A 26,824-nucleotide genomic window follows, 5' to 3' on the forward strand; every position below is an offset into this window, starting at 1 on the left:
ATCGCGTGTGTGTCTGTGTATGTGTGTGTGAGTGGGGAAGGGGTTAACTTAGCCCTGGCTGTTTTCCAGAGCCTGAGAGTGGGAGATAACAGAGAGCTGCTCGGAAAGGGAGTAAGAGGATGACAGAGAGAGGCACTGAAAAAGTAACTATAGGAGAGAAAAAGGAAATTGCAGTTTACAGGCCAACCCGGTGTGATGGTGTGAGAAGAGTAAGGAGAGAGAGACGAGAGAATAATGTGAAAGAGAGAGAGTACGGGAAGAAGAGGAGGAGGAGGGACAAGGGCTGGAAGGATGAAGAGAGGATTAGAAAAGGGAGAAGAGGTAGAGCTGAGAGCAGTGGAGGATGGGAAGAGGAGAACCCTCGACAGAAGAGGGAGGAGGAGAAGTGTGGTTGCGGAGGAGGGTGTTTGTCAGGACTCATGCCCAGGAAAGCTGCCTGCTGCTGGGGGAACCGCACACCAAAGGTCCCAGGCTTCTAAAGGCCTCCTGGAAGTTTGTGTAATGTGTGTGAGGTCACCGGGGGGGTGGGCAGACAGACGGACAGAGGTCAAAGTGAAACTGGGACACAACTGTCCTCTTCCTCTTCTCTTACTCTCCTCTCCTCTCCTCTCCTCTCCTCTCCTCTCGTTCCTTTCGTATCCCCTTGTTTCTACTCCTCATCCTCCTCTTCCTCTCCTCTTCCTCTCATCTTCTTCTTCTCTTACTCTCCTCTCGTCTTGTTCCTCGCGTATCCCCTTGTTACTTCTCCTCTTCCTCTCCTCTTTCTTCCTCTCCTTCCCTCCTTCTCTCCTTTCGTTTCTTGTTGTTCCCTTTGTCTCCTCTCTCTCGTCATCTCTCTCGTCCTCTCATCTCCTCTCCTCTCTTCGTTTAGGGGCAGATTTACGGCAGCATCACACACACACACACACACACACACACACACACACACACACACACACACACACACACACACACACACACACACACATTTGTTTGGCTTTATTAATATCCCGGGGCTAACGAGCATTACGTGAAAGGTTGTACACGTTTTCATTTTTTACATCTCACTCCATCTCTATTTTGGTCTTTCCATCTCACTCACTATTTCACCTCCCCCTCTCCTCGCCCTCTCCTCCTCTCACAGTCTAAATGTAGTGAGCAATCACGATACTCCACAACAGTGCGAGCCCACGCTGCTCGGTCATAAGAGAGAAGAGGGGATGTAAGGAGGGAGGGAGGGAAAGAGGAGATATGGACAGTAGATGGGAGGAAGCTGAGAGGAGGAAACCAGCAGGAGGACGTGGACTTGTTGTTGTTGTGTTTCCAGCTTCGAGCTCCGAGTCTGTTCTCTAATCCAGCGCCGGCTTATTCTCGGCATCGATTGCTGCCACACTTGTGCTGAATTTGTCACCTCTCCCCCCCGTCTCACTTCTACCCCCACTCAGCCTCCAGCGTATTCTCCTCCTCCTTCTCCTTCTCCTCTCCTTCTTGTTGCATTTCTCTTCTGTGCTGTGCTTCGTCTTTTGGATTTGGTTTCATCTCTTGTTCCATTTCCCTTTTTCCTGAGCCAGCGCTCAGCAGAAAAACGACAGGAACATTTACAAACCTTCATCTATTTACTGTATAACTGCCAGCAAATTTGGGATTTGAGTGAATAGAGTGAACATTAGCATTTAGATCAAAGCACCACTGGACTTGATTGTAATGTGTCTCCATTGTCAGTGAGTGTGTCTGTGTGTGTCTCTTGTTTACTAGACAACACACACAGACATTACAAACTATGCATTTCTCATTAACACATTTTAAAGCATTTTTAAGGCCTAAAATTCAGATGATTAAATTCTAGCCTCAGTAGAAACTCTGCTGTGAGGAGGATTGACCTCGTGACCACTTGACCTTTCACCTCAGGTGGAAATGTGTCCTGCATCAATTTTTCATTTTAAGAAGCAGCTGGATCCCCATGAATTCTCCTGTAGATTTATAGAAACAATGGGACGTTGCTGTAGGAAAACATGTGATCTCTATTTATCTGTCTGTGTTGTTTAACATCACTTCAGTTTAACAGCAGCTCAGAGTCGCTGCCTTCAGCTTCTCCTGCGATGATCAGAGCAAAGGGCACAACACTTACAGCAGTACACACAAGACACAGACACACAAACACACACACAGATAGATACACAACCCCCCAATCCAGGCAATTACCCTGTTCAGCTGCATAAAACGTTGTGTGAAAGGTCGGTGACCTAACTGATCTGTGCAGCTCAGGGCCTGATGCTGTCAGTAGCAGATTCACAACAACAACAACATGTGACCCTGGCTTTTAGTTTGACAGCAGCGGTGATCAACAAACTGCGACAGAAGTGTAGTTGCGTGTGCGTAGAGATGGCGACTTGTGCTCATTTTTTTTTTTAATGTGTGTAGATTTTGAGACTAAATAAAGGCCTTCATTCTTTGTATTCAACGAATCAAATAAATGAACTTACTAACCCGTGACGGCCTCTCTCGCCCTCACGGGAGCGAACTGGGACTCTCTCACTCAGACTCTGGAGTCCTCAGCTGCCTGCATCCGTCCCAGACGTCTTCACTGAGCAGGACGACTCGATGAAGTGGAATCATCTGAGCCCAGAGAGCAGCTGGACGTCACGGAGCGACTGACGAACAGAATGTCCCCACAAAGTACTCCGAACTTCAGACCTATTGTACAACAAGCGTCTGGAAAAATAGGATCCGTAATATTCCTGATAGATTTTTCAATAAACAAACAAGCTCTGGCCCCTTCACTTCATTTGGGCTCAGGACCCAGATGATATATTGCACTGGATGATTCAGACAAGATATCAGGTTTCTGAGAACAGGAGCTGACGGAGCAGAAAATCTTCCCGTCTCATCCCTGTGAATGAATTACTGAGAAATGCAGCATCAGCAATCCTCCTCTGGATGGGTTAGAACAAACTGACCCAGATTTACTGTCAACTATTTGCACATCTCACACAAAGTTAGGTTTTCAGATTAGAAACACAACGTCTCGTCACTGCAACGCTGAACATGTGGAAGCAGGTTTATGTTTGGTTCTTATTTCAATCATCATGCAGAATATTGTGCTATTTTCTTCATGAATCCCATTTTTAGAATAAATCTGGTCTTTTGAATTGATCTCTGTGGTTGAAGAGATGTTGGCACTGTGGTGCAGTGGTTAGCACAGCAGGACGGTTTGAATCCCAGAGGATAAGAGGTACAGATGATGGATGGACGGACACCATACTCACAGTTTCTACTCTGAGTCCAAGAGAGTCGGGGCCTGACATTTATTTATTGTTTATTCATGACCCAGAGGTAACAAACAGGGACTAATCAGATGATCTCAGGCTCTGACGAGGAGCTCGGTGCTCTGACGGTAAAAGTCAAGAGTTAGTGATTAGAATCTGCTAATTGAAGATCAGGTCTGAGGAGACAGAGACATTGTTCCAGAGGAGCTGCTGAGAATCAAGGAGAATCAGGCAGAACCACTGAGAGTGAAACCAAATGACGATAATGAGAAAGTGAGTAAAACCAAAGAAGAGAGAAAAGAGCAACGTGAGGACGACTGCAGCAGACACATGCTCCCCATTGATCACTGAGACATGTGACTGTCCCCGGGGTCGCAGGGTCTTCTGTAAGGCCCCCCCCCCCCCCCCCCCCGCCCGCCTGTCTGTGTGGGCGCCGTCACGCCGTCTGCGTGTCTCAGTGCGTTAAGCCAACAGGGATCGGATGTGTTGCTGTGCCTGCACCTCGTTGTGATGTGTTTTCCAGACTAAACAAGGTGGGATGTAAAATGACAATCACGCTGAAGTTACATGATGTTACAAAATCATAAATGGCTTCAACAGTCAAGGTTTTCCTCCAAGTCTTCACTGAGGACAGGGACACTTATTTTCTCGTGTGATAACTAATGTTTGATCACTTTTTATGAAGCACAGTAAATAGAATTACTGTTAACCACTAATCAAATATAATGATATATATATATATATATAATAGAATATAATATGAGATTTCTCTTTACACAATCATCTGCCTCATGATTTCAACTTCTAAATCTAATCAAACCTGAAGTGGAATAACGTCTCCATTCATCCCTGTGTCCTTGGACTCGATGGTGACGTTAATCAGAAACGTTGAATGTCAATTTTTGGTTCAGGATGTTGCATCATCGGGGGGATTTACCACAACATCAAATCACACAAACCATCTACACACTAAACATGTGTGTTCGCGGGATAAACATCCGACGCAGCACTGACGGAGGGGGGGGGGGGGGGGGGGGAGAGGAATCAGCATGTGTGGCTCCGACGACGTGTTTGCCATCCGGGAGATAACCTTGATAACCGGTGCGGAGGCTGTTGCTAGGTAACTGTCGGTGTATATACGTGTGGCAGTTAAAACGCTGCCGGCACAAGGTCTCATGAGCAAAGATAATCAATTCCTTCAAAACATATTTCATCTGCTCTGCAGCCGGGTCCACCTGAAAGCGTCCTCCACCCTTCCAGCTCAGAGGAGGAGCATCTAATGAGACTTCTGTTGGAATAGAGGTAGTTTGAGGTAGAACATGATGAAGGAGAACGTCAGGCACGGACACACGGAACCTGAAGCTCTTTGAATGTGTAAATAATGATGCGCTTGATGCTCGGGTCGGATGATAGTGAGTCAAAAACACGTCTCTGGTTTCTGTTCTGCTGTGGACGACTTCAGCTGCGTTCAGACGTGAGACACGAGCTGCGGATAGAACATTACGTCATATTCCCATTTACATGATATAGAGCAAAGTCTAAAGCATCATTACGACCATTTTGTTGTATGTAAGATGTTCTTGTTTTATTACCAACTTGCAATAGATTAATCTACGATGCTGCTGTTTTTACCATTTTGGGTGTTTTCGAACCTTTTATTAACCTCACTCAGGTTAAGCTGCTCAGTGTCTCTGGGTTTTTATTTTATCCTCCAGAAGAGGACGAGGATGAGGAACCAAACCTCCCTTGTCGTCTTGTTCCTCCCCTAGCATATCTGATCGGTAAAGTTTCAGAGTTGCCGGCCTGCTGGTTCACGTTGGTCGATGATTAGAGTTCAGATCCCCGTCCGGCTCCTGCAGGAGCTCGATCAAGGAGCGCTCCTGTATCCATGGAGACAGGCGCCCCTGGTGTGTGAGTGTGTGTGGTCAGCGCCGGGGTTAGAGTTTCATGTGTGTATAAATAGCAGCTTATAATGGAAAGAGACCCACTGGTCTGGTAAAGGTCTTCACTGCAACCGACCACCACAACACACTCATCTGCTTCACTGTCCTTTCACTTCAGAGACTTGGCTCGAAAAGAAGAATAAAAAGAGACGTGGAAGGGTTTGATGTGAAGGAGTTCAAGTGTCTCTGAGTCTGAAGGGAAGATGGAGCTTGAGGTGGAGTCGGGTGGAGCATCAGTCGATCTACGCTCCCGAGCTCTTGGTAGTGACCGAAACAACGAGGTCAGGAATACAAGCGGCTGAAATGAGTTTTCTCCATCAGGCTCAGCTTCAGAAACTCAGAGTAGAAAAGTTGAGGAAGTTCAGGACGCCTCTTCCGTGGGAGGTTTAACGGTGGACCCAGAACCCGCTGGAGGAACTACATATCCCATCAGTCCTGGGAAAGTCTCCACCAGGAAGAGCAGGAAACTGTGGCCAGGGAGAGGGACGTGACCTGAGCCCGGATAAGAGGAACTGACATATGTGTTCTCACAGTTTCAGAACAATGTCCAGTTTCCACTTCATCTCTACAAGCAGCTAACAATTGCTGAGCTGTGATTGGGTTAAATAAACAGCTGTAGATTAAAAGCAAAGTCACAGATTTTCTTTGTCTCTGATTGGATGCTTCCATCTCTACGCCGTGTGCACAGGGACGTAGCAACAGATTGTGACAGGAATCAAACAGGTGACCAGCGAAGGAGGATGAGTTTTCAAAAATCTGAAAATACACAGTTGAATAACATGAGTATTAAAACACCCTCAAATATTACCATGCACATGAAATTAAACTCAGTTTGTCAGACACTGATGAAAACATTGGTGCAAATTTATAATAGACTTAGCAGCAGTCTGCTTCATTGATTGGTTTGTCTCGTCTTCATTTCCTGTGGTTGGTTTCTTCCTGTCCCAGCTCCTGTCTTCACTTTTTATTTATCCGTCTCTGTCTCTTTCCCTCTGACGGTCCTGAATCCATTTGGAAAGTTTCTCCGGTCTAATTCAATCACCGCACATCCTGTTAACCTGCTTCTGAAGTCACGTGTGTGTGTGTGTGTGTCTGTGTGTTAGTGTGATTGTGTGTGTGTGTGTGTGTGTGCAGCTGAGCAAATATGGATTGGCAGCTCGGAGCTAATCACTACTCGTCATCCTGTTCCGTGCACTTTGCCAACTGCTGTGCACACACAAACACACAAACACACAAACACCCACACACAACAACACTGTGTATTGGACATGAACCTGCAGGCTATTGCAACATCTACACACAAAGTGGCTGTAACTTGGTTTGTAACATGGATTTAAGATATAAGACGACTTGTTTGTACATTCATATGTAAGAGTTGAATATAACAACAATAGTATTTCTGCTCTTTCACATCCATTAAGGAAATGAAAGTGGGCGACGCTGGATGAAATGGAACGGTGTTAATTTATTGACCCTTTTCTGAAACTCTGGCTCTTTCACTGCTGCTGCTGTGTTTTATTCAGATAAGTGCACGTTGCCTCACATTAGTCTTTCTCACTGGATCCAAATGAAAGCTCTTCATTTACCCACAGTAGTGAACAGAGCAACATTAATACTTCCACTTAACTCAGAGCTTCTTGTTCATGTACTGGGATAATAGAGTTCAACACAATGGTTCCACAAGTTTAAATCCCATTTTCTAAAAAATACATTTTGAATATAAGCTGATATAATGTCCATTTGAGGTAGATTCACCACAAGCTACAAGATTGAAAACCACATTACATTCTCCTGTAGAAGTCTGTTTGATATCTACTACGTTTCAATTTCAAGGGGAAGAAACACACTACCCACAATCCTCAGGTGTAATAGTGGCGGATGTGATTAGTGCAGCTCGCTGTTACCTGGGAAATGTTTTTGTACCTTTTCCTTTTTTGTTTTCCAATATTAGTTTTTGCTCGAATCATCTCAAAGCTGCTCGACCTGACTCCAGGTTTCAAACTGTTCTATGAGGATTTTTGCAAACGTCAACAGAGAAAATGGAGAAAGGAGAGATTTACTCCCTGAGCCAGAGCTGTTCTCAAAGTGGACGCTCTGTAGTTTCTCTGGAAAGACGAGACTGCAGGACATTAGGTCAAATCTGCAGCTCAAGCTGCGATCTGGCATTTTTCTTGCATTTTTGCCCGAGAACAAACTAACTAACGTGACCAGAAGTTTGTTTTGTTTTCTCCGAACCTGAACCGACTCTGTTTTCCCTGATTCACTGATTCCTGACGTGTGCAGGCAACGTGACCGCACATGACCCAAACTCCAATATCGCTTCGGGTATCCACACTCTCACATGGACAGGAAGGGAGAGACAAAAGGGAAGGAAAGGCAGCACTGTAGGGAGGAGAGGAAAAGTGGAAGGGAGGAAGGATGTAAGGAGAGAGGAGAGGAAGAGGAGGAGAATCAGAGAGGAAAGGAGGCAGATATGGAAGAGAGGAAGAAAAACGGGATTCATTGATCATGCAGGTATAATGGAAGGAGAAAGATGGGTCAGTTAGTCAGACACACACACACACACACTCCCACTTCCTTCATCCTGTGTTTTCTTTCCGTGCACTCTGATCCTCCCTTCACTGTCAGAGGCCTCAGAAACAGATGTGCCAGGATCACACGTGTGAGGGAGCACAGAAGTGTCTCAGTGTTTGTGCTCTCTAAATTGTGTGTGTGTGTGTGTGTGTGTGTGTGAGTGTGAGAGCTAGCCAGGGTGTATGTATTTATAGTAAATTAATTCAGCTGGCTGCACCTCTGACTTCCTGTGGCATGCTCTGAACAATGCTCATCTGTGTGTATGAGTGTGTGTGCACGCTTGTGTGTGTGTGTGTGTGTTGGCTACGTGCACTCTCTGCTGTCACATGTGTTTATGATGTTGTTGTGTTGACATTCCAAGTCTGTGTTTACGTGTTGCGATGCATATCCATCATGTGACATCATCCAGTCTGACAGAATGCAATTATTGACCTGTCTCTTTCCCATGATGCACCTGTCAATCAATGGACTGGTCTGAGATCAGTTAACGAGCAGCGGAGAAGACGTGTGGTCTGATCGGTCGTGGTTTTTCAAATTACTTAATATTTCTAAAACTTTGTCTGAAACGATTTTGGGGCCGATGCTGATACACTGATATCATTTTCCACTTTTCAACCATGAACTTAATTATTGTAAAATGAAAGTCATGTTGGGCAAACTTTAACACTGATGCCAATATGTTTAGAAAATGCGTCCAAGGTCGTAATTTTTATACCTATCTGAATAATAAAGTCAGCTTCATGCTCTCTAACCTCTCATTTGGGACGCTGCCATTGAAGAAGATGCATTTCTGATAACTGAAGAGTTCAGACAGATTTAACCTCGTCGACTGGACGGCGACGCATGAGAGACACAGTTATTATGAAATGAACATTCTGTGTTTTCTACAAATCAAAACCATTGCTCCGGTAATGAATGATTGAACAGTAACTGCTCTGAGATCAGCTGATCTGGGTCCAGGTGTCGGCTGAACGTCTCCATGACAACTCGTGTTCACTCACAGTCACTATGGAAGAAGCAAATGTTGCTGGAGACACATCATCTGGAAATAAGAACGTCACACACACACATACACGCACACACACACACACACACACTGTCACTACTGTCACTACGCTAATGTGACTCTCTCTCTCTCTCTCTCTCTCTCTCTCTCTCTCTCTCTCTCTCGCTCTCTTTCCGTGTGTGTGTGTGAACATTTGTGTCCCTGCATGTGATTCATCTTTGTGTTTGGATGTGTGTACAACACACTCCTCCATGTGTAGGCAGAGCAGGAGGATGCTTGTTGCCTGGCAACCATCTCTACGCAGCCCATTGGTCCTTTGTGTGCTTGTGTGTGTGTGTGTGTGTGTGTGTGTGTGTTTGTGTGTGTGTGTGTGTGTGTGTGTGTGTGTGTGTGTGTGTGTGTGTGTGTGTGTGTGTGTGTTATGCTGCAGGCTGAGGTTTTGCAGCAGCATCATGAAATCAGTATTTTCCCAGAGTTCTGCTGCGGCAGGCTACAACATAGTGAATCTGTTTAGGTGAAGGTTTCACTCAGTTGCTTTGAATTTGGATTCATTGTGATATTGGATCCATCATCTACATTTGGAAAATAACATTTGTGTAAATAAATAAATAAAATTTGTTTTTATTGCCACACAACATAAAGTGTTCAGTGAGCATCAATTCAACTCAACTGATCATCAAGCAGAAACAAATCATTCAGACCTGATGACACATCAGCAAATATTAGAAGATTTGTCGTTGAGTTTGAAACCAGAGTGGGAATAAATCTAGTTTATAATAAATGGTTCTTGCTGAATTAATTTGACCAGTAACAAATAACATAAACAGGCAGAAAAAATCATTTCAATCACATTTTACAGTTTGATTTAGAACGATATATATCATGTCATGGATTTCAGGTCACATCCCCCGTTGCGTTGCTCTGAATCCTGCGACCTGGTTCTGTCTGAGCGGTTCTTACTGGGAAGGAAAAAGCAGCAGATGTGGAACAGACACCAGAAACACTCCCAGTTCCTGCTGCTACACACCATCCCTGCCTGGGTTCACTATCTGGCAGGACGCTGGACTTCCAGCTGTGCTGCACATTTGATCTCTCGGCCAACTTCGGATTCTCTCTCGATGCAAAGTGCTCGTATAGTTTTAAATATAGTTCAGTGTTCGGTAGCTTCAGCTTGTAAACCAGCATCGGATTTAAACACTAATGAATAATTAAAAGAAAAGCAGAAGGTGTGAATGTGTAAACATGTTGTTGAGTGTATGCTCAGTTTATGAGTATTTTAATGACAAAGGGTCTGTGAGCATGTGTGTGTGTGTGTCTGTGTGTGTGTGTGTGTGTCTGTGTGTGTTTGTGTCTGTGTGTGAGCCATGAGCAGATGGTGTGTGTGTGCGCTACCTGCTCAGAAAGCTCTGAGCAGGAAGAGTTGAGGTGCCGAGAGGGTCAATGGGGATCAAACAGCTCCTGCAGTTCCCATGCTCACACACACACACACACACACACACACACACACACACACACACACACACACACACACACACACACACACACACACACACACACACACACACACACACACACACACACACACACACACATGTCATCTGTCTTGTCGTATTTACATGCAAATTGATTATTATTGCTAATTATTTATATTGAGACATCAGAGCTACGGACTGGAATGCATGTGTGTTTGGTTTGGTCCTTGTGTGTGTGTGTGTGTGTGTGTGTGTGTGTGTGTGTGTGTGTCTGTGAGTGTGTGTGTGTGAGTGTGTGTGTATGTGTGCATACATCTGGCAGGCAGACCATGATGTTGGCAGAGCTCCTCTTCTTACCCGCTCTGTCCTTATATGATGTCTTGTACAAAGCCTCTGTCCTTATTTGATGGGGAGGGGGGGGGGGGGGCAGCTCTGTACTTTAATGATGTCAGAAAAGAGGAGGGGGAGGAGTCCAAAGCAAAACAAGACACACGAGCACACAGGCAGGAGGAAGAGAGATGAATGTATCAGAACCAGTGATTGTGTGAAAGTCATCACAGCTGGACGCTGTAAAAGTCGTTTTCTGGTAACAAGCAGTTGGAGCGTTTTCAGGCTCGAGCATGAAGATCTGCTCGTTAGATCATCAGAACAACAACCTGTGGACTAAAGACTGGTGCAGCATTAACTTAACATGAGTCCTGAGGACCCTTTGTGCAAAAGACGTCCAATCACGGAGCTTGAAATCTAAAACCGGTGCTTCATTTAAAACATTTAGACTTTTAGTTGAATTTCTGCAACTGATTCATGGTTTCAAGCAGAGCTTGAGAGAGGTTAAACCAACAGGAGCTTGGAGTTAAAAGCATTTCTGATTTCTGCTGGGTGAAAGCAAAGAGTCTGCCTCAATAATGCAGGAGGAGGTTTAAACACGGATCCTCCTACAACTCCTGCCAAAGTCAGTTCAGGGCGGCAGTCGAGGAAGGAAACGACTTCGTAGAACTGGAGGGAAGAGACGGCCCGAGAAGAAAAGGTGAAGAGGAAGAGAGGGAGCCGGAGAGAGGAGGGGAAATGGGGACAGATCGATCAGAGCCAAGACAACAGGTCCACTTTCCAAAAGCTCTCCAGAGTCCTGTGCACGAGTTTCCATCCTCACTGCCAGAGAGAGAGAGAGAGAGAGAGAGAGAGAGAGAGAGAGAGAGAGAGAGAGAGAGAGAGAGAGAGGAAGGATCCTTTCCTCTCCTCTCCTCTCCTCTCCTCTCCTCTCCTCTCCTCTCCTCTCCTCTCCTCTCCTCTCCTCTCCTCTCCTCTCCTCTCCTCTCTCAAACAAAACAAACTCCTGTAGAAGTCGTCTTTCCTCTCGTCTCAATCGTCCCCAGGAGAGACTTTACGTAACCGTGAAGCTTCTTATGAAAAGCTTGGATGTTGTTTTCACTTTTCTTCTCCCATGAGGACGAGATCAGTCCATATTTGCAGAGCGTAGAAAAACAAGATAATCTGCAAAAATGTTCCCCTCAATCCACTCATCCTCTCTGGTGTTTAAGATATGAACATCTTTGACCTTTTTAAACATGCGAGCTGCATGAGCCCCCCCCCCCCTCACCTGTGACATTCAGTGGGACGTGTGAACAGGGAGCGATCGATCCCCCTTCAGGAGGGATATGCAGAACAGGTGGTTCCGGTTCCTGTCACACACACACTCGGAAATGTCACCTACGTAAATGGTAACGTACGTATAAGGAGAAACTCGAACATGTACAAAATACCACACCATTTACCATTTACATGTGTAATGTCAGATCTCTGGTTATTCCTGAAATCTGCAGCTCCAGGCCGGCGGCACCGTATTTTTATTTTGACATTAATGTTAATGCATGTCCCTAGATCTTTGTGTTTACTCTGTGTGTATCTGGTGAGTGTGTGTTTGCCCTGTGTGTGCGTCCTCGTCTAATAACCATGGTTTCACTGTTTGTTGTGTCTGTTCTGCTGCTGTCCAGCGTCACCGAGCAACACACACTGACGCAAGCGAACAAACTTGTGTACCAGGTGTGTGTGTGTGTGTGTGCATAACCTTTCAATAGTGTAATTTGGCATATTTAAGAACTGCTCATTTTACTGATGTACTAACCTGTGAAGAAATACTAATGATTCACCATATGTGACTTACTATGAGTTTAAACGATTTACGTATAATAAACTTAGTTTCCACACTTATTCAAGTATTACAGAATCTCTTACTTTGCATATATTATAATCATTTAGATCCTAAAGCTGGACAGATGTAGCAGTTGTCTTAGTGATCTTCCAGTTCACAGAGTTCAGGGACGTTTCCTCTGAAAGAACAGAGAAGCATTGTGGGAGACGTGTGATGTCACGACGTCACAGACGAGGCAGCCGGAGGAAAACCGGCCTCCGTCCACCAGCAGAGAGAAGAGGATCCAAGGTGGATTCCTCCTGTAACTTGTGAAAACCAGATGTGCCGAGTGGAAAGATTTCCTCACACTGGTTCGTGGTGAAGACTCCATCAGAGTAAACCAGGGGATTTCTGTCCCGTCTCGTTGTCCTGTGACAGACCAGGGCCACAGAGAGGCAGGGGTCACATCTGATGACGTCATGGGGTCAATAGGTCAGGGCCGGCTCCTGCTGGACAGATGTGGACGACCCTAAACAAAGACGGGTCTGTGGGGGTGTTGTTCTTCTGAGTTAGTGTTTCACGCATGAAGAACACAGCAGAGTTTTCACTGGGAAGGAGAAACTCTGGAGAAACTCTGGAGAAACTCTGGAGAAACTCTGGAGAAACCCTGGAGCCTATAACTCTACGGAGGATGTCAGGAGATTCAGTGCAGTTTCAGCATCCGTCTCTTTTCTCTCATCACAAGGACGTCACATTTGTTTCTGTCTCTTGTGAACTCTACACACCTGAGTGTAGCTGCAGTGTGCGTGTGTGTGGATGCAGATCAGGTTGTGTTGGCGTTGGGAGTGAATCCCTGGATCCAGTGGCCAGAAATAGTCTGTTAGGAAATCAATGTTTCTCTCAGTGGCGCTGGGAGCTGTCTCCTCCACAATAGAGGGACTGTCCTGCTTCCTGCCCCCTGGAGGGAGTGTGTGTGTGTGTGTGTGTGGATGGAAAGGGTAGAAAGAGAGAGAGTGCAGGCTCACATTTATCCTCAGCTCTGCATCATCAGGAGACATAAAAACAGACAATTACAAATGTGTGTGTGTCGTTGTGTTAATTAACATGATACAAACATCTTGTACTTTCGAGTGAGTGGATCTGTGAGTGAGAGAGTGAGTGAGAGAGAGAGTGAGTGAGTGACATCACTAATCCACCTCCACCTCTCCAGATTTGTGACGACTTCCAGCTGTTGTCTGGTCCCGTAGAATTCAATGCTACCACCTTCACGTCAGTCATTAACTAAAGTCCTGTTATTTTAAAGCTAAACACAATTAGTGTGAAGCCTGCGTTGTTAGTTGAATTTTTCATATAACTTCACCATCTGCTCTCAGGTGTGTACTTCTGAAAAAAGTTTACATTTATTCATTAGGAGAATTTATCAAACAGGTTTTCAGTCCCAGTGCTGGTGAGTGATTGTGCACACGACAACAGAACGTGATAGGACATTTCCCTGATTTCCCAGAGAGAGATTCTTGGATCTAAATGCAAAAACAAAAACATATTTTGCGGCTGATATCTGTGAGTTCGTGGAATTTGCTGCAGCTTCACTGAATTCAAGGAAACTGTTGTCATGGTGGAAATATCTAGTTTTTTATCTTGAGACAAAATGTACAATGCTGGTATTCAGCTCGTTTTTTTTTTGGTGCTTCCAGTCCCATTCATGTAAAATGACTCTAACCACCACACACAGTAGCAGGCAGGCTCTGAGTGATGTCACTCTGAATGACACACATTATCACCACGGGAGCCTGAAGTCGAGGAAATGAAATGCCTTCCTCCAAACAGCAGGCGACGAAACATGACACCGACGTGAATCATGTGTGTTTCATTCAGAGCAAAAAGAACGAGTGAAAGATGTTGCTTCATCCCTCAAAGTCTGATTCTCAACGTAAACATTAAACGCTGTTATATCAGAAAAAATATATATATACCAGGACGTATCGGCCTAAAGAAAAATCCATTCACGTTCCTCTGTGTTTGTGTTTCAGAGCTTCTCGGTTCTGCAAAGAAAGTCAACGTCAACTTCCAGGACACAGACGGGTGAGTTACCGTCTCTTACTCCTCCCACGTCACCTGTCAATCATTTCCATCACTGTACCCCCCCACCGCCCCTCCTCTTTAACATCCACCCTCCCACTCTCTCCCAGACCCGTTCACATAGAATCTGTGTTATCAAGGGTGTTTCACTTCTGCCTCCTTAGTGTTAAAAGCTGGAGGATTCGTCCAGAATGCTCTACTCACATGTGTGTGTGTGTGTCTGTGTGTGTGTGTACAGTGTTAATGATATGATTTTATGACATCAATTGTTGATTAATATCTCGTTGTGACCTCTTGCGTCACATTTGTCCTTAAAAGCTTTTAAATAACAGAAGTGAAGATCTGTGGCTCACACGCTTCAATCTGTTTTCATAAACCAGCAAAGAGCTTTAAGAGAGAGTGGCGTCCACAGATCTTCTCCTGTTGTTTGGAGAATGATATTCTGCAGCAGCCACAGTGCAGATGTTGGTTTAGACAGAATCATCATCACAACACTTTTTCTTGAAATTGTATGAGTCAGTTTCCAGAGTTCGTGTTTGAAACCAGCTTCGTAGAATCCATGACACTGAAACTGTCCCACACGCTTCTGGTGCACATCCCTACTTCCCCCCCATTAATCCTGCACTTTGTCGTGTCCTCATCCATGATCCACGACTGTTTGCTCAACTGAAAGACAGACACACAAAACTACTTCCACCACAGCTCCAGCCCTCACACGTGTAACTCAACCTGAGCTGAAAGAATCCAAACGCTGCAGATAGAAGTGATTTGTGTGAAGATAAAGATCAGAGAAGATCCTCACAGAGCGGCTCAGTTTAATCGAATTAGTGTGTTTGCTGTTATTGCTTCTTTGCCTCTTAATTCCTTGCCACAGAATCAACAGCTTCATGTCGGCTGACGCAAACGTGGCTGCTCGTGTTTATCCGCTGCACAAACAGATGGTGAAAACTGTTTGTGAGGGATACGCATGTATCATGTTAAATGTTAATCCATAACGAGTGCTCGCTGGAACTGAGACGAGCAGTTTCATTTCAGATTAATTTACTCCTCCTGTAAATCACTGGTAATGAAATCACTCTTTAGAAGGAGCTCTGTAATTGGGATTTTGTGTATGTGTGTGTGTGCGCGTGTGTGTGCAAAACAGCAATACGTAAGTAAGTGGTGTCAATCATGCGGTTTCGCAGAGTCATAAAAAAGCAGGTTATTAACAAAAGCTGGTCAGCATTTTAAAGTTGTTAAGATAATTAGAAAACAGTCGTAGTGGGAGAGTTGCTGGAGACACTGACAGACTTCCAGCTTCTCTCCTGAAGACGAGATACAGTAAATATCCAACTCCTCGTTCACTACACAGCAGAAATGATCCTGGTTCACAAGTTAAACATCATTAAAACAGTGATAGTGAATTTACTGAACTTGCTCTTTATTTTACAGTACGATAATCAGACGTAACGATCCGTCCTTTATATAAGATTACACAAAGTAAGAAATAATATCGTTAAATAGACAGGAAACAAACACAGTTATACTTCAATAAGATGTAATGAGCTGTACTTTATATCAAATTAGACAAAACAAGAAATAAAAGACTCCAGATACATAAGATGGCGGCGATTGTATAATAATCCCAATAAATAGCAGATTGACATAGAGGTGATTTAAAAAGAAAAGTTTTTCCTCTGTGCACATTTGATGAGTTTGCTGTCAGCTGAGGGGGTTGTTCTTCCTTTATCTTCTTCTTCACCACCAACGCACATCACATCAGTGTGACTCATCCCAACACACTGCTCAGGAAAGGTTTTATTAATAATGTATCTATGGTATGAAATAAATAACATTTATGACAAAAGAGATGGAGGCTGTATTGGGTGGAAACCAAATTATCACCAAGAGATTATAACAGTAAAATATGACTTTATATATTAGAGACGCTCTGCGTCTGTGTGTGTGTGTGTGTGTGTGTGTGTGTGTGTGTGTGTGTGTGTGTGTTTTACGACCTCAAGAAACCTGGAGACACACACAAATGCACAGGCTGACTGAGAGACACTGATTAGCAAACAAAAGACATGTGATACATGAGCCACACACACACACACACACACACACACACACACACACACACACACACACACACACACACACACACACACACACACACACACACACACAGAGGCTTATCGGAAGTGCACACCAGCAGATGGGAGAGAAGAGACATTGACTGTCTTCCTTCATGTCCAGTGTGCGATTGTTGGAGCTGTGTGTTTCATAAAGAATCTCTCATTACTGTTGATAGGTGTGTGTGTGTATACATCTGTGTGACAGTTGAAAGAGACTGGTGTAAAGCTTGCTTACATGGTGATCATGCGGCAACAAAGCAGCAGACTGTGTGTGTGTCTGCGTGTGTGTGTCTGCGTGTGTGTGTGTGTGTGTGTGTTACCTCCATCGCTCTCCCTGCATTTCCTGTCTGCAGTGAATCTACTGTAACTTTAGAACAAAGGAAAGATGCCAAAGAAGAAGTAACAGCTTCCAAACATCACATCTGATTGTGTACAGTAGATTTTCTCACACCTTTTCTTATGTTAAACACACACATGTTGTGATAATGAGGAGAAGGCTGAGCCCACAGATTACAGGACTAATGATTAATGATTATATTAAAGACCAATGCTTCTTCCTCACCTCTCTGTTTTTGTTGAAAACGCATCAACTCTGCAACAGAAACGAGATTTAGAGAAATCTGTGAAGCTTGGAAACGCTGCTGATCCAGTTTTAATTTGAAAACTCTGGGGCTGCGTTTCAGTCTGGACGAGCAGTTACAGAAACAAAGACGCTCACGACCTCTGACTGATTGGAGAACGGTACATAGGTGGTCATGTGATATGTGTTTTCAGGCGTGTGGACGAGGATTAAAAGGGATACGGAGCCAGAGATTGTTTACGAGGTCGTAGGGATCCAGCCCAACTTGATGAGGCTATTTTTATTTCAAGTTATGTCCTGCACGGCCAGAGGTGATTATACAGTAAATATACGAGGCACTTTACTCCAGCACAAGTGAGCGGGAAACTCAGGAGAGGAAAATCAGCCTGAAGAATCAGAGACAGAGGAACAATAGATTTCTGCAGAGGAAGGGGCGAGTCGGTAAGAGGAGAAGGACGCTGGAGGAGAGAGAGGATGGAGCAGTGGAGGGAGGAGAAGAGAGTGATGTGGAGGGAGATGGAGAGACAGAGATGTGGAGGAGAAGCGGAAGGTATAAATATTGAATAGCAGGTTTTACTACTTGGCAAATGCAAGGGCTTCCCTCCCCCTCCCCCATACATGTACCCCACTGACACACTCTGCAGTGCTGTATTATTCAGGCCTGTGCAGCAGCATTGTGTAACAGTATCCCTGGTTAACCCTGTTCGGAGAGCGGGGGGGTAGAGAGAGAGCGTGAAGAAGTCATGAGATGCACGATTCAAAAATCCTTGTTTCCTCTTCCTGTGAATCCTGGACATATTTTTGAAATGTGTCCAATCAAGTGTGATTTGTGGAGACAAGCAGAAAAACCTCACTTGACCTTTAGGAAATCAGTATCACGGTGTGTGTGGTCGGATTCACTACACACACACACGTGAGCAACACAAAACTGAAACTGATATTTCATTATATAAACTTTATTTTACAGTGCGCTGAACAAGCTGTACTTTATATCAAACTGCAAATAATGTCTTTAAATAGACAGGAAACAAACACAGTGCTGCTTTAATACAATGTAACCATGGAAACGTCCAAACGAGAGGAGACGGGGATCGAACTACCAACCCTCCGCTCGGTGGACGACCCGCTCCACCTCCTGAGCCACAGACGCCCACAAGCAATCTGTCGTGAATGAACCAGAGCAGGTCACTGTGGGATACTGCACTGTTTAGTATGCTGTTCCACACACACACACACACACACACACACACACACACACAGTTTCCTTTACATAATATAACTCTTTTCATCCCAACTTTGTCGCCTGCTCTTTTCCAGTAGATCCACATCAGATGTTTGGTTTTAATCCTCTGCTTCTAAATCTGTTCGTCATGTTAAGCTTTAACATTATAACACGACATCACCACATGACACGCGTGTGTGTGTGTGTGTTTGCATTTTTATGTGTGGTCTAGTTTTTACATGATTCTTTGGTCCAAACCTGCCGTGAGTCTGGAAGCGTCCCGTTTAAGAAAGGATGGTGAATAAGTGAATACACAAATGTAACCACAACTTGTGTGTGTGTCTGTGTGTGTCTTTGTTTGTGTGTGTGTGTGTGTGTACTGCAGGTTTTCTCCGCTGCATCATGCGGCCCTCAACGGGAACCTGGAGCTCATCTCTCTGCTGCTGGAGTCTCAGGCTGCTGTGGACATCAGAGACCAGAAAGGTGAGACGGTAACACCCCCCCCCCCCCCCACCCATGCACCCCCAACTCACATACACACACACATTTGAACACAGATAGAGTGTGTGCTCATATGTGTGTCTGTGCAGGTATGCGGCCTCTGCATTACGCCGCCTGGCAGGGGAAGGCGGAGCCCATGAAGATGCTGCTGAAATCTGGTTCGTCCGTCAACGGCCAATCAGACGAAGGACAGATTCCTCTGCACCTGTCAGCGCAGCACGGCCACTACGACGTGGTGAGATTCACATCATCACCCGTAATATTTTTACCATCCAAGGCGACTCACCCCAGGTTTAATGAGGTGTTTTATTCACGATGTCAAGGAGAAGTACTACACTACCCACAATCCTCAGGTGTAATAGCAATGGCTCTGATTGGTGGAGCTCGCTGTGTCCATGAGAATGTTGTGTTGGGGACTTCCGGTTTGGCCATGCAGGGGTAGGACGTGCGAAGGCAGAGCTCCCCACCTAACTTATCAATATTAACCTTTAAAAACGCCGCTCAGGGCATCCAACTGCTTAAATCAGTCTAAGACAGACAAAAGGCCACCAACTTTGGCGAGATGAGTAAGAATAAGCCGACCAGTGCGCCGCCGCTGTGTGCTGCGCCAACAACCTGAACTAGTGTTGCTAGCAAGGTAGCTGCTATGGCTAGTGCTAGCCCACACGGTGGTGGAACGACTGCAAACGCCGAGGCTGTTTCCGTGAGCCAGCTTGTAGCCGAGTTGTCGAAACAACGGTCTTCTCTCAGGGAGGACATCTCTGCTTTGATTCAAGAGTCAATTGCCCCGCTTCAGTCCTCCGTGAATGCACTGACAGAGACTGTTACTGGCTTTCAAGCACGGCTAAGCGCAACCAAAGTTCTGGCTGGGGATAACTTCAGTGCGATTTTCACAGCGGACGGGAAAATAAAACTGCTAGAGGAGCAAAATGCCACACTGCTCGAACGCGTGGATGACCTGGAGAACCGCTCTCGCAGAGCAAACCTGAGAATCCTGAACGTCCCGGAGGACAGCGAGAAGAGCCAGTACACCGTCAAGTTTGTATCCGACCTGCTAATGAAAGCAATTGGCGAAGAGGTTTTTGAAAACCCACCGGAGTTGGAGCGGGCTCATCGTTCTCCCGGCCAAAGACCTCGAGAAGGACAGCCGCCCCGTCCCTTTGTGGTGTGTTTCCATCGTTTCCAGGTGAAAGAAAAGGCATTGCGGTGGGCCCGGACGCACGACGTGGAGTTTAACGGCTCCAAACTGAGGATCTACCCGGACATGTCTGCGGGCCTGGCGAAGAAACGCGCTGCATTTAAAAACGTCAAGCAGCTCCTCTATGAGAAGAAGATACGATTCAGCCTGCTGCATCCCGCACGCCTCCGAGTTCAGTTTGAGGATGAGACTCTCTTTTTCCACTCACCAGAAGCTGCCAAGGTGTTCTATGACCGTCGGGTTGCCGGACCAATTGACTGATTCTGACTTAAATGGGCTAATCTGAGACCGACAGAATTCCATCGAGCTGAAGTGATCAATAAGTTTGAAGGTTGGTTAATTTGAGCTGTTACAGTTTAAGTGAAGCTAGTGTCAGTCTGTATCACTCTCATAATCGATAGCAGAATGTTTGTTATTAACTGGCTAACGTTGCAGCCTGAGAGGGGCGTAGCCCAAGCAAAACTACTTTCCTAGACTATTTGTTCAGATCCTATGGTTCAGATTCATTTATTTATCATTTAGCCATCTATCCTGTCTATGCAGTAGTTCGAATAATGCTAAGTTAGCCTGCCTACTAGTTACAATAATGGCGGTTGTTTATGTTGACTGGGAACTACAATGTTATTAATCTCTGTTCAGAGTCAATGCGCTGAATGTGTATACTTGTTAAAGTGAGAGTTGGGAGCATTGTGTAAGGGGGTAAACGCATGGGCTATTGGAAGCATAGTCACAGTAAGATAGCTGCGGTTCGTTACTGTTCAGAGAACGAACCTAGAGTTTACACATTCCAGGGTGGGTATTTTTTTTTTTTTTTTTTTCATTTATTTATTTTCTTATTTTATTTTCTTATTTTTTTTATTTTTTTTTTTTCTCCCGTTGTTCTCCATTTTATATTCTCCCGATCTGGCTATACAGCACCATCCATTTCAGCCGTATCATTACCCAATCCGCTTGTTTATTAAGCTATGAATAGAGCAAACACAACTTTAGCTGGAGGGTCTGCAGTACGTTTTGTTAGCTGGAATGTCAGAGGCATGAATGGCCCAGTGAAAAGGGCGCGAATTTTTTCACATTTAAAACGGTTGCACACTGAAATTGCATTTCTGCAGGAAACGCACCTACGAGTACAGGATCAAGTTTTGCTTAGAAAGGCCTGGATAGGTCAGGTGTACCATTCAACCTTTAGTAACAGAGTTAGAGGTGCTGCAATTATAATCCATAAAAAAGTACTCTTCACTGCTTCAAAAATAATTTCAGATCCCCAGGGATGTTATGTTATAGTATCAGGTCGTCTCTATCACACCCCGGTGGTTTTGGTTAGTATTTACGCACCCAACTGGGATGATGCAGATTTTTTCAGGAAGATAATCACCTTATTACCAGATTTAAATACTCATCATCTAATATTTGGCGGTGATATGAACTGCGTGATGGACACAGCCATGGACCGGTCAAGTCCCAAATCTGCACCTTCATCCAAAATGTCCAGAGCTCTTTTAAGTCTTATGACGCATCTTGGCTGTATTGACCCATGGAGATTTTTGAATCCAAACAAAAAGGAATTCTCTTGTTTTTCACATGTTCATCAGTCTTATTCAAGAATAGACTATTTTTTCATTGATAGGCGTCTTCTTCCCTCAGTGAAATCTGTAGACTACTCTGCTATTGTAGAATCTGATCATGCACCCGTCATCCTTGATATTGGCTTTACACTTAATTGCCCACCAAGGCCAGCTTGGAGACTTAACACGGCATTACTTTCAGATGCAGATTTTTGTCAGTTCATGTCTAAAGCAATAGATGATTTCATTTTAACCAATCAGAATGACTCCGTATCACCATCCATACTATGGGAAACATTAAAAGTCGTACTGAGGGGACAAATAATATCATTTTCGGCTTCACGTAATAAAAAAAGAAAACAAAGACAGGAGGAGCTCATTGATTCTATTCTTAAAATTGATCATCAGTACTCAACAACTCCAACGCCTGAACTATACAAAGAAAAATTAAATCTGAAAGCAAAATATGATTTATTATCTACTGGAAAGACTGAACATAACTTGTTAAGATCACGAGCATTCTTTTATGAACAAGGGAGGAAGGCAGGACGCCTACTTGCTCACCAGTTAAAGGCTAAGTCGTCTGCCCAACTCATATCAACAATTAGGAAAACACCTCAAGAATTGACAATTGATCCCCAAGAAATTAATAATACCTTTAAAACATTTTATTCTGAGTTATATACCTCAGAATTCCCTCAGGACACTTCTTCTATGGTTAATTTTTTAGAAAGCCTGAATACTCCAACAATTGCACAGGAACAAAGGGACAACCTGGAAAGACCTCTAAACCGACAGGAAGTAGATAACTCAATTAAGGACATGCAGAGCGGGAAGGCCCCTGGGCCGGACGGCTTCCCAGTCGAATTCTATAAAAAATTCTCCTTCAAACTGATACCTTTGCTTCTCAATATGTTTAAGCACTCGTTTGAACAGACAGCTCTCCCAAAGAGCCTCACAGAGGCTCTCATCACAGTCTTGCTGAAGCCTGGTAAAGACCCGGTGGATTGCAGCTCTTATAGGCCTATTTCTTTACTGAACGTGGACGTTAAGATACTGTCTAAAATTCTGGCCTCTCGAATAAACACCATAATATCAGACATAATTTCAAATGATCAAACCGGTTTTGTGAGAGGCCGTCACTCATTCATTAACATTCGTAGACTCCTGAATGTGGTGCATTCTCCAGCGTCTGGGGGAGGACCAGAGGTGGTGGTCTCCCTAGACGCGGAGAAGGCATTCGACAGACTAGAATGGGAATATCTTTTTGCTGTACTGGGTAAATTTGGGTTTGGGCCGAAATTTATGTCCTGGATTCGTCTATTATATTCATCTCCTAAAGCTGCAGTAGTCACTAATAAATTATGTTCACAGTATTTTCCTTTATCTAGGGGCACGCGTCAAGGCTGCCCACTTAGCCCATTACTGTTCATTTTAGCGATAGAGCCCCTGTCAATTAAACTTAGAACTACACCATCCATACATGGCAATAGAAGGATGGAGATGGAATATAAAGCTTCCTTGTATGCTGATGATCTCTTAATATTTTTAACGGACCCGCTATCCTGTAAATCCGAACTTTTGAAGATTCTGGTTGACTTTGGTGGTTTTTCAGGTTATAGAATTAACTATTCAAAAAGTGTGTGTTTCCCTATCAATGATAAGGCAAAGCAGATTCCAGACACAGACTTGCCATTTTGTATATCACATTCAGGTTTTAAGTATTTGGGAATAAATATCACCCCTTCTTTTTCTGAATTGTTTAAGGCCAACTTCACACCTATAATGGAGAAACGAAAATCTGACCTCCAGAGATGGAGTGCTATTTGCCTTTCTTTGGCTGGGAAAATCAACTGCGTCAAGATGAATGTGTTGCCTAGATTTTTATACTTGTTCCAGAGCATCCCAGTTTTCCTGCCAAAATCCTTCTTCCGTTCACTTGATGCCCTACTCTCAAGTTTCATATGGGGAGGTAAATCTTCAAGACTTCGTAAAACATTGCTTGAAAGACCGAGAAAAGGGGGTGGGCTTGCTCTCCCAAATTTCAGGGTTTATTATTGGGCAGCGAATCTGCAAAAAATAATGTACTGGTTTCAGTCCCCAGACACGGGTTGGTGCAGTGAGGAGGCAAAGCTCTGTAATCTGTCATCACTTCCTGCACTGTTAACAACAAAACTTCCTCTCTCCCCATCACTGTTTTCCTCAAGCCCAGTAGTGCGCTCATCCCTAAGAATTTGGATACAATTCAGGCAAACATTTAAATTGTCTGGCCTTTCTATGCTAAGTCCCATATGTAATAACCACCTTTTTCCAGCTGCTGAACTTGATGTCACATTCATACAATGGAACACTATGGGTCTTACTACATGCAAGGACTTTTTCATAGATAATATTTTTCCTACTTTCACGGATTTGGCCAAAAAACACTCTATTTCTAAATCCAGTTTCTTCCGATATCTTCAGATACGCCACTTTATTCAAACGTACAACCCATCGTTCCCTCAATTACCGGAAAGTTCAAACTTAGATGTCATACTAAAGATTCCCTTAACTTTGAAGGGCCAAATCTCTAATTTATATAATTCAATTATGTCGTTTAGTAGTGTATCAACCGAAGACATCAAGACAAAATGGGAGGAAGAATTAGGAACAGCCATTTCAGACGAGACATGGGTTAGAGCTCTTAGCTGTGTAAATGGAACCTCTTCTTGTGTACGCCTCAATCTGATTCAATTTAAAGTTCTCCACCGTACTCACTATAGTAAGGCCAGGCTTGCAAAAATATACCCTGAACTAGATGATACGTGTGATCGCTGTAAAGCCACTAACGCAGACCTAGCTCATATGTTCTGGACGTGCTCCAAGTTGGAAGAGTTTTGGAAATCAATATTTGGGATTTTGAATGTTGCTTTTGGCCTACATCTACAACCTAGCCCTTTAATGGCTATATTTGGGGTAAGGGGTAACGACACTGCGACAGCCACTAACAAGAAAAATGTTATTGCCTTTGCCACTCTAATTGCTCGAAGGAGAATTCTCTTGGAATGGAAATCACAATTACCACCGAAGGCATCTGTGTGGCTTTCTGATATGATGATGTTTTTAAAAATTGAAAAAGTTAAATACTTTCTTAGAGGATCAACCGGAAAATTCAACAAAGTCTGGGACCCTTTACTGGTCTATTTTGACAAACTTGTCACTCTCCCCTCTCATTAGTATAGGGCGTTAACGTAAAGCGCAAACGCTTTCATCTTAGGAGAACTCCCCCCCCCCCCCCCCCCCCTCCTTTTTTTTTTTTGTGGCACAGGGAATGTTAGGGTGGGATGGGGTTTATAAAAATATAAAAATGTAAATTGTTAAAATGCTACTGTTTCATTGTACATTGACACAAAAAGAAATTTAATTGAAATATTGCAACATGTGTGACAGTGTACATCTTGTCTAACAACCAATAAAAATACATGTAAAAAAAAAAAAAGATAATGTTGTGTTGTGTCGGTTGTGTGTGTTTTTAAATACGTCATTGTGTGTGTCACCACAGCAGTGAACTGAACCCGGGGGGGGGGGGGGGGGGGGAGTCACAGGCTCAACGCTGAAGAAGCTTCGACCAGATTAAATAACTATGTGTTAAACTGGGGCTTAACTTCTAATCCACAGTGTTCAGCTGCAGATTAAAACAAAATGACAGTGAAACCGACTTCAGACTAAAATATGAATCATTTAACGCAACGAGCCAGCAAACAATATTTGAGGTTTTCTATCCGAGACGAAGGAATCTCATTAAGAGTCTTCTGCGCATTTGTTCCATTTTTAATGTGCATTTAAAAAAAAAAACTAAAAGCACGATGAATGAATTCCTCTGCTGAGGAAAATTAGTCTTTGAGGACGTTAAGCTTTTCCTTGATTTTCAGTCGTGCGTTTCCACAGGGAAGAATTCTCTTTAACTCAGAAACTGCATAATTTAATGCAAACAACTCAGTGAATCTCTGTAAACAGACTCTGAGGAAATGTGCCAGCAAACATGAAAAGCATGTTTCTGTAGATGCAAAGCAGAACAGCTTATTAATAGAAGCTAAACGTATATTAGCATGTACCTGCTGATGCATTTGTTTGCTCGGCTCTTTTGATTTTCCTGACTTGCGGAGGTCTTCACCTCCATATTCAACCTCTCCCTTCAACTGTCAACAGTCCCCACCTGCTTCAAGCAGGCCACCATCATCCCCATACCCAAGAAACCATCCATCACCTGTTTAAATGACTACCGCCCTGTAGCACTGACTTCCACCATCATGAAGTGCTTCGAGCGGCTGGTCAAAACCCACATCTGCTCAACCCTTCCGAACACCCTTGACCCCCTGCAGTTTGCTTACCGTACAAACAGGTCCATGGATGATGCTATCGCCCTCACAACACACACCACCCTCTCCCACCTGGAAAAGGCCAACACATACGTGAGGATGCTGTTTGTGGATTACAGCTCAGCATTTAACACGATTGTGCCTGCCAAGCTCGTCCCCAAGCTCAGGAGCCTGGGTCTTAAAACCCCCCTGTGTAACTGGATCCTGGACTTCCTGACGAGCAGACCCCAGGTGGTGAGAATGGGCAACCGCACATCCTCCTCACTGACCCTGAGCACCGGGGCCCCTCAGGGCTGCGTGCTCAGCCCCCTCCTGTACTCCCTGTACACGCAGGACTGTGTAGCAACACACAGTTCTAACATCATCATCAAATTTGCAGACGACACCACCATCATGGGCCTCATCTCTAATAACGATGAGACCGCCTATAGAGATGAGGTCAGGGGCTTGGTAACATGGTGCCAAGAGAACAACCTGTCTCTCAACGTCTGCAAGACCAAGGAGATGATCGTGGACTTCAGGAAGCTGCAGGGGGGGTCATGATCCCATTCATATCGATGGAGCTTTGGTGGAAAGAGTCTCCGAGTTCAAGTTCCTCGGTGTGTTCATCACGGATGACATGACCTGGTCTAAACAAGTGGACTCGGCGGTGAAAACTGCACAAAAGCGACTTTACTTCCTAAGGCGACTGAAGAAGTTTGGCATGGCTGCAAAAATACTGACAAACTTTTACAGATGCACCATCGAGAGCATCCTCTCAGGCTGCATCACTGTTCACTGGCTGCCATCTCCCTTCCCTGCAAGGCATCTACAGCACAAGATACCTGAGAAAAGCACAGAAG

The 26,824-nt window shown here is 44.4% G+C and overlaps 1 protein-coding gene across 1 annotated transcript in view; it reads left to right on the plus strand.

Annotated features, from left to right (window-relative positions):
- Nucleotides 1–26,824, plus strand: part of caskin1 (CASK interacting protein 1) — a 66,437-nt gene that overhangs the window by 13,999 nt on the left and 25,614 nt on the right. The window contains exons 2-4 of the mRNA XM_061090370.1: nt 14,399–14,450; nt 18,749–18,846; nt 18,954–19,099. Of these exons, the coding sequence (XP_060946353.1) occupies nt 14,399–14,450; nt 18,749–18,846; nt 18,954–19,099 (296 nt within the window). The remainder of the gene's footprint in view (nt 1–14,398; nt 14,451–18,748; nt 18,847–18,953; nt 19,100–26,824) is intronic.

Source organism: Limanda limanda, chromosome 17 (assembly GCF_963576545.1).
Source record: "Limanda limanda chromosome 17, fLimLim1.1, whole genome shotgun sequence".
Lineage (NCBI taxonomy): Eukaryota > Metazoa > Chordata > Actinopteri > Pleuronectiformes > Pleuronectidae > Limanda > Limanda limanda.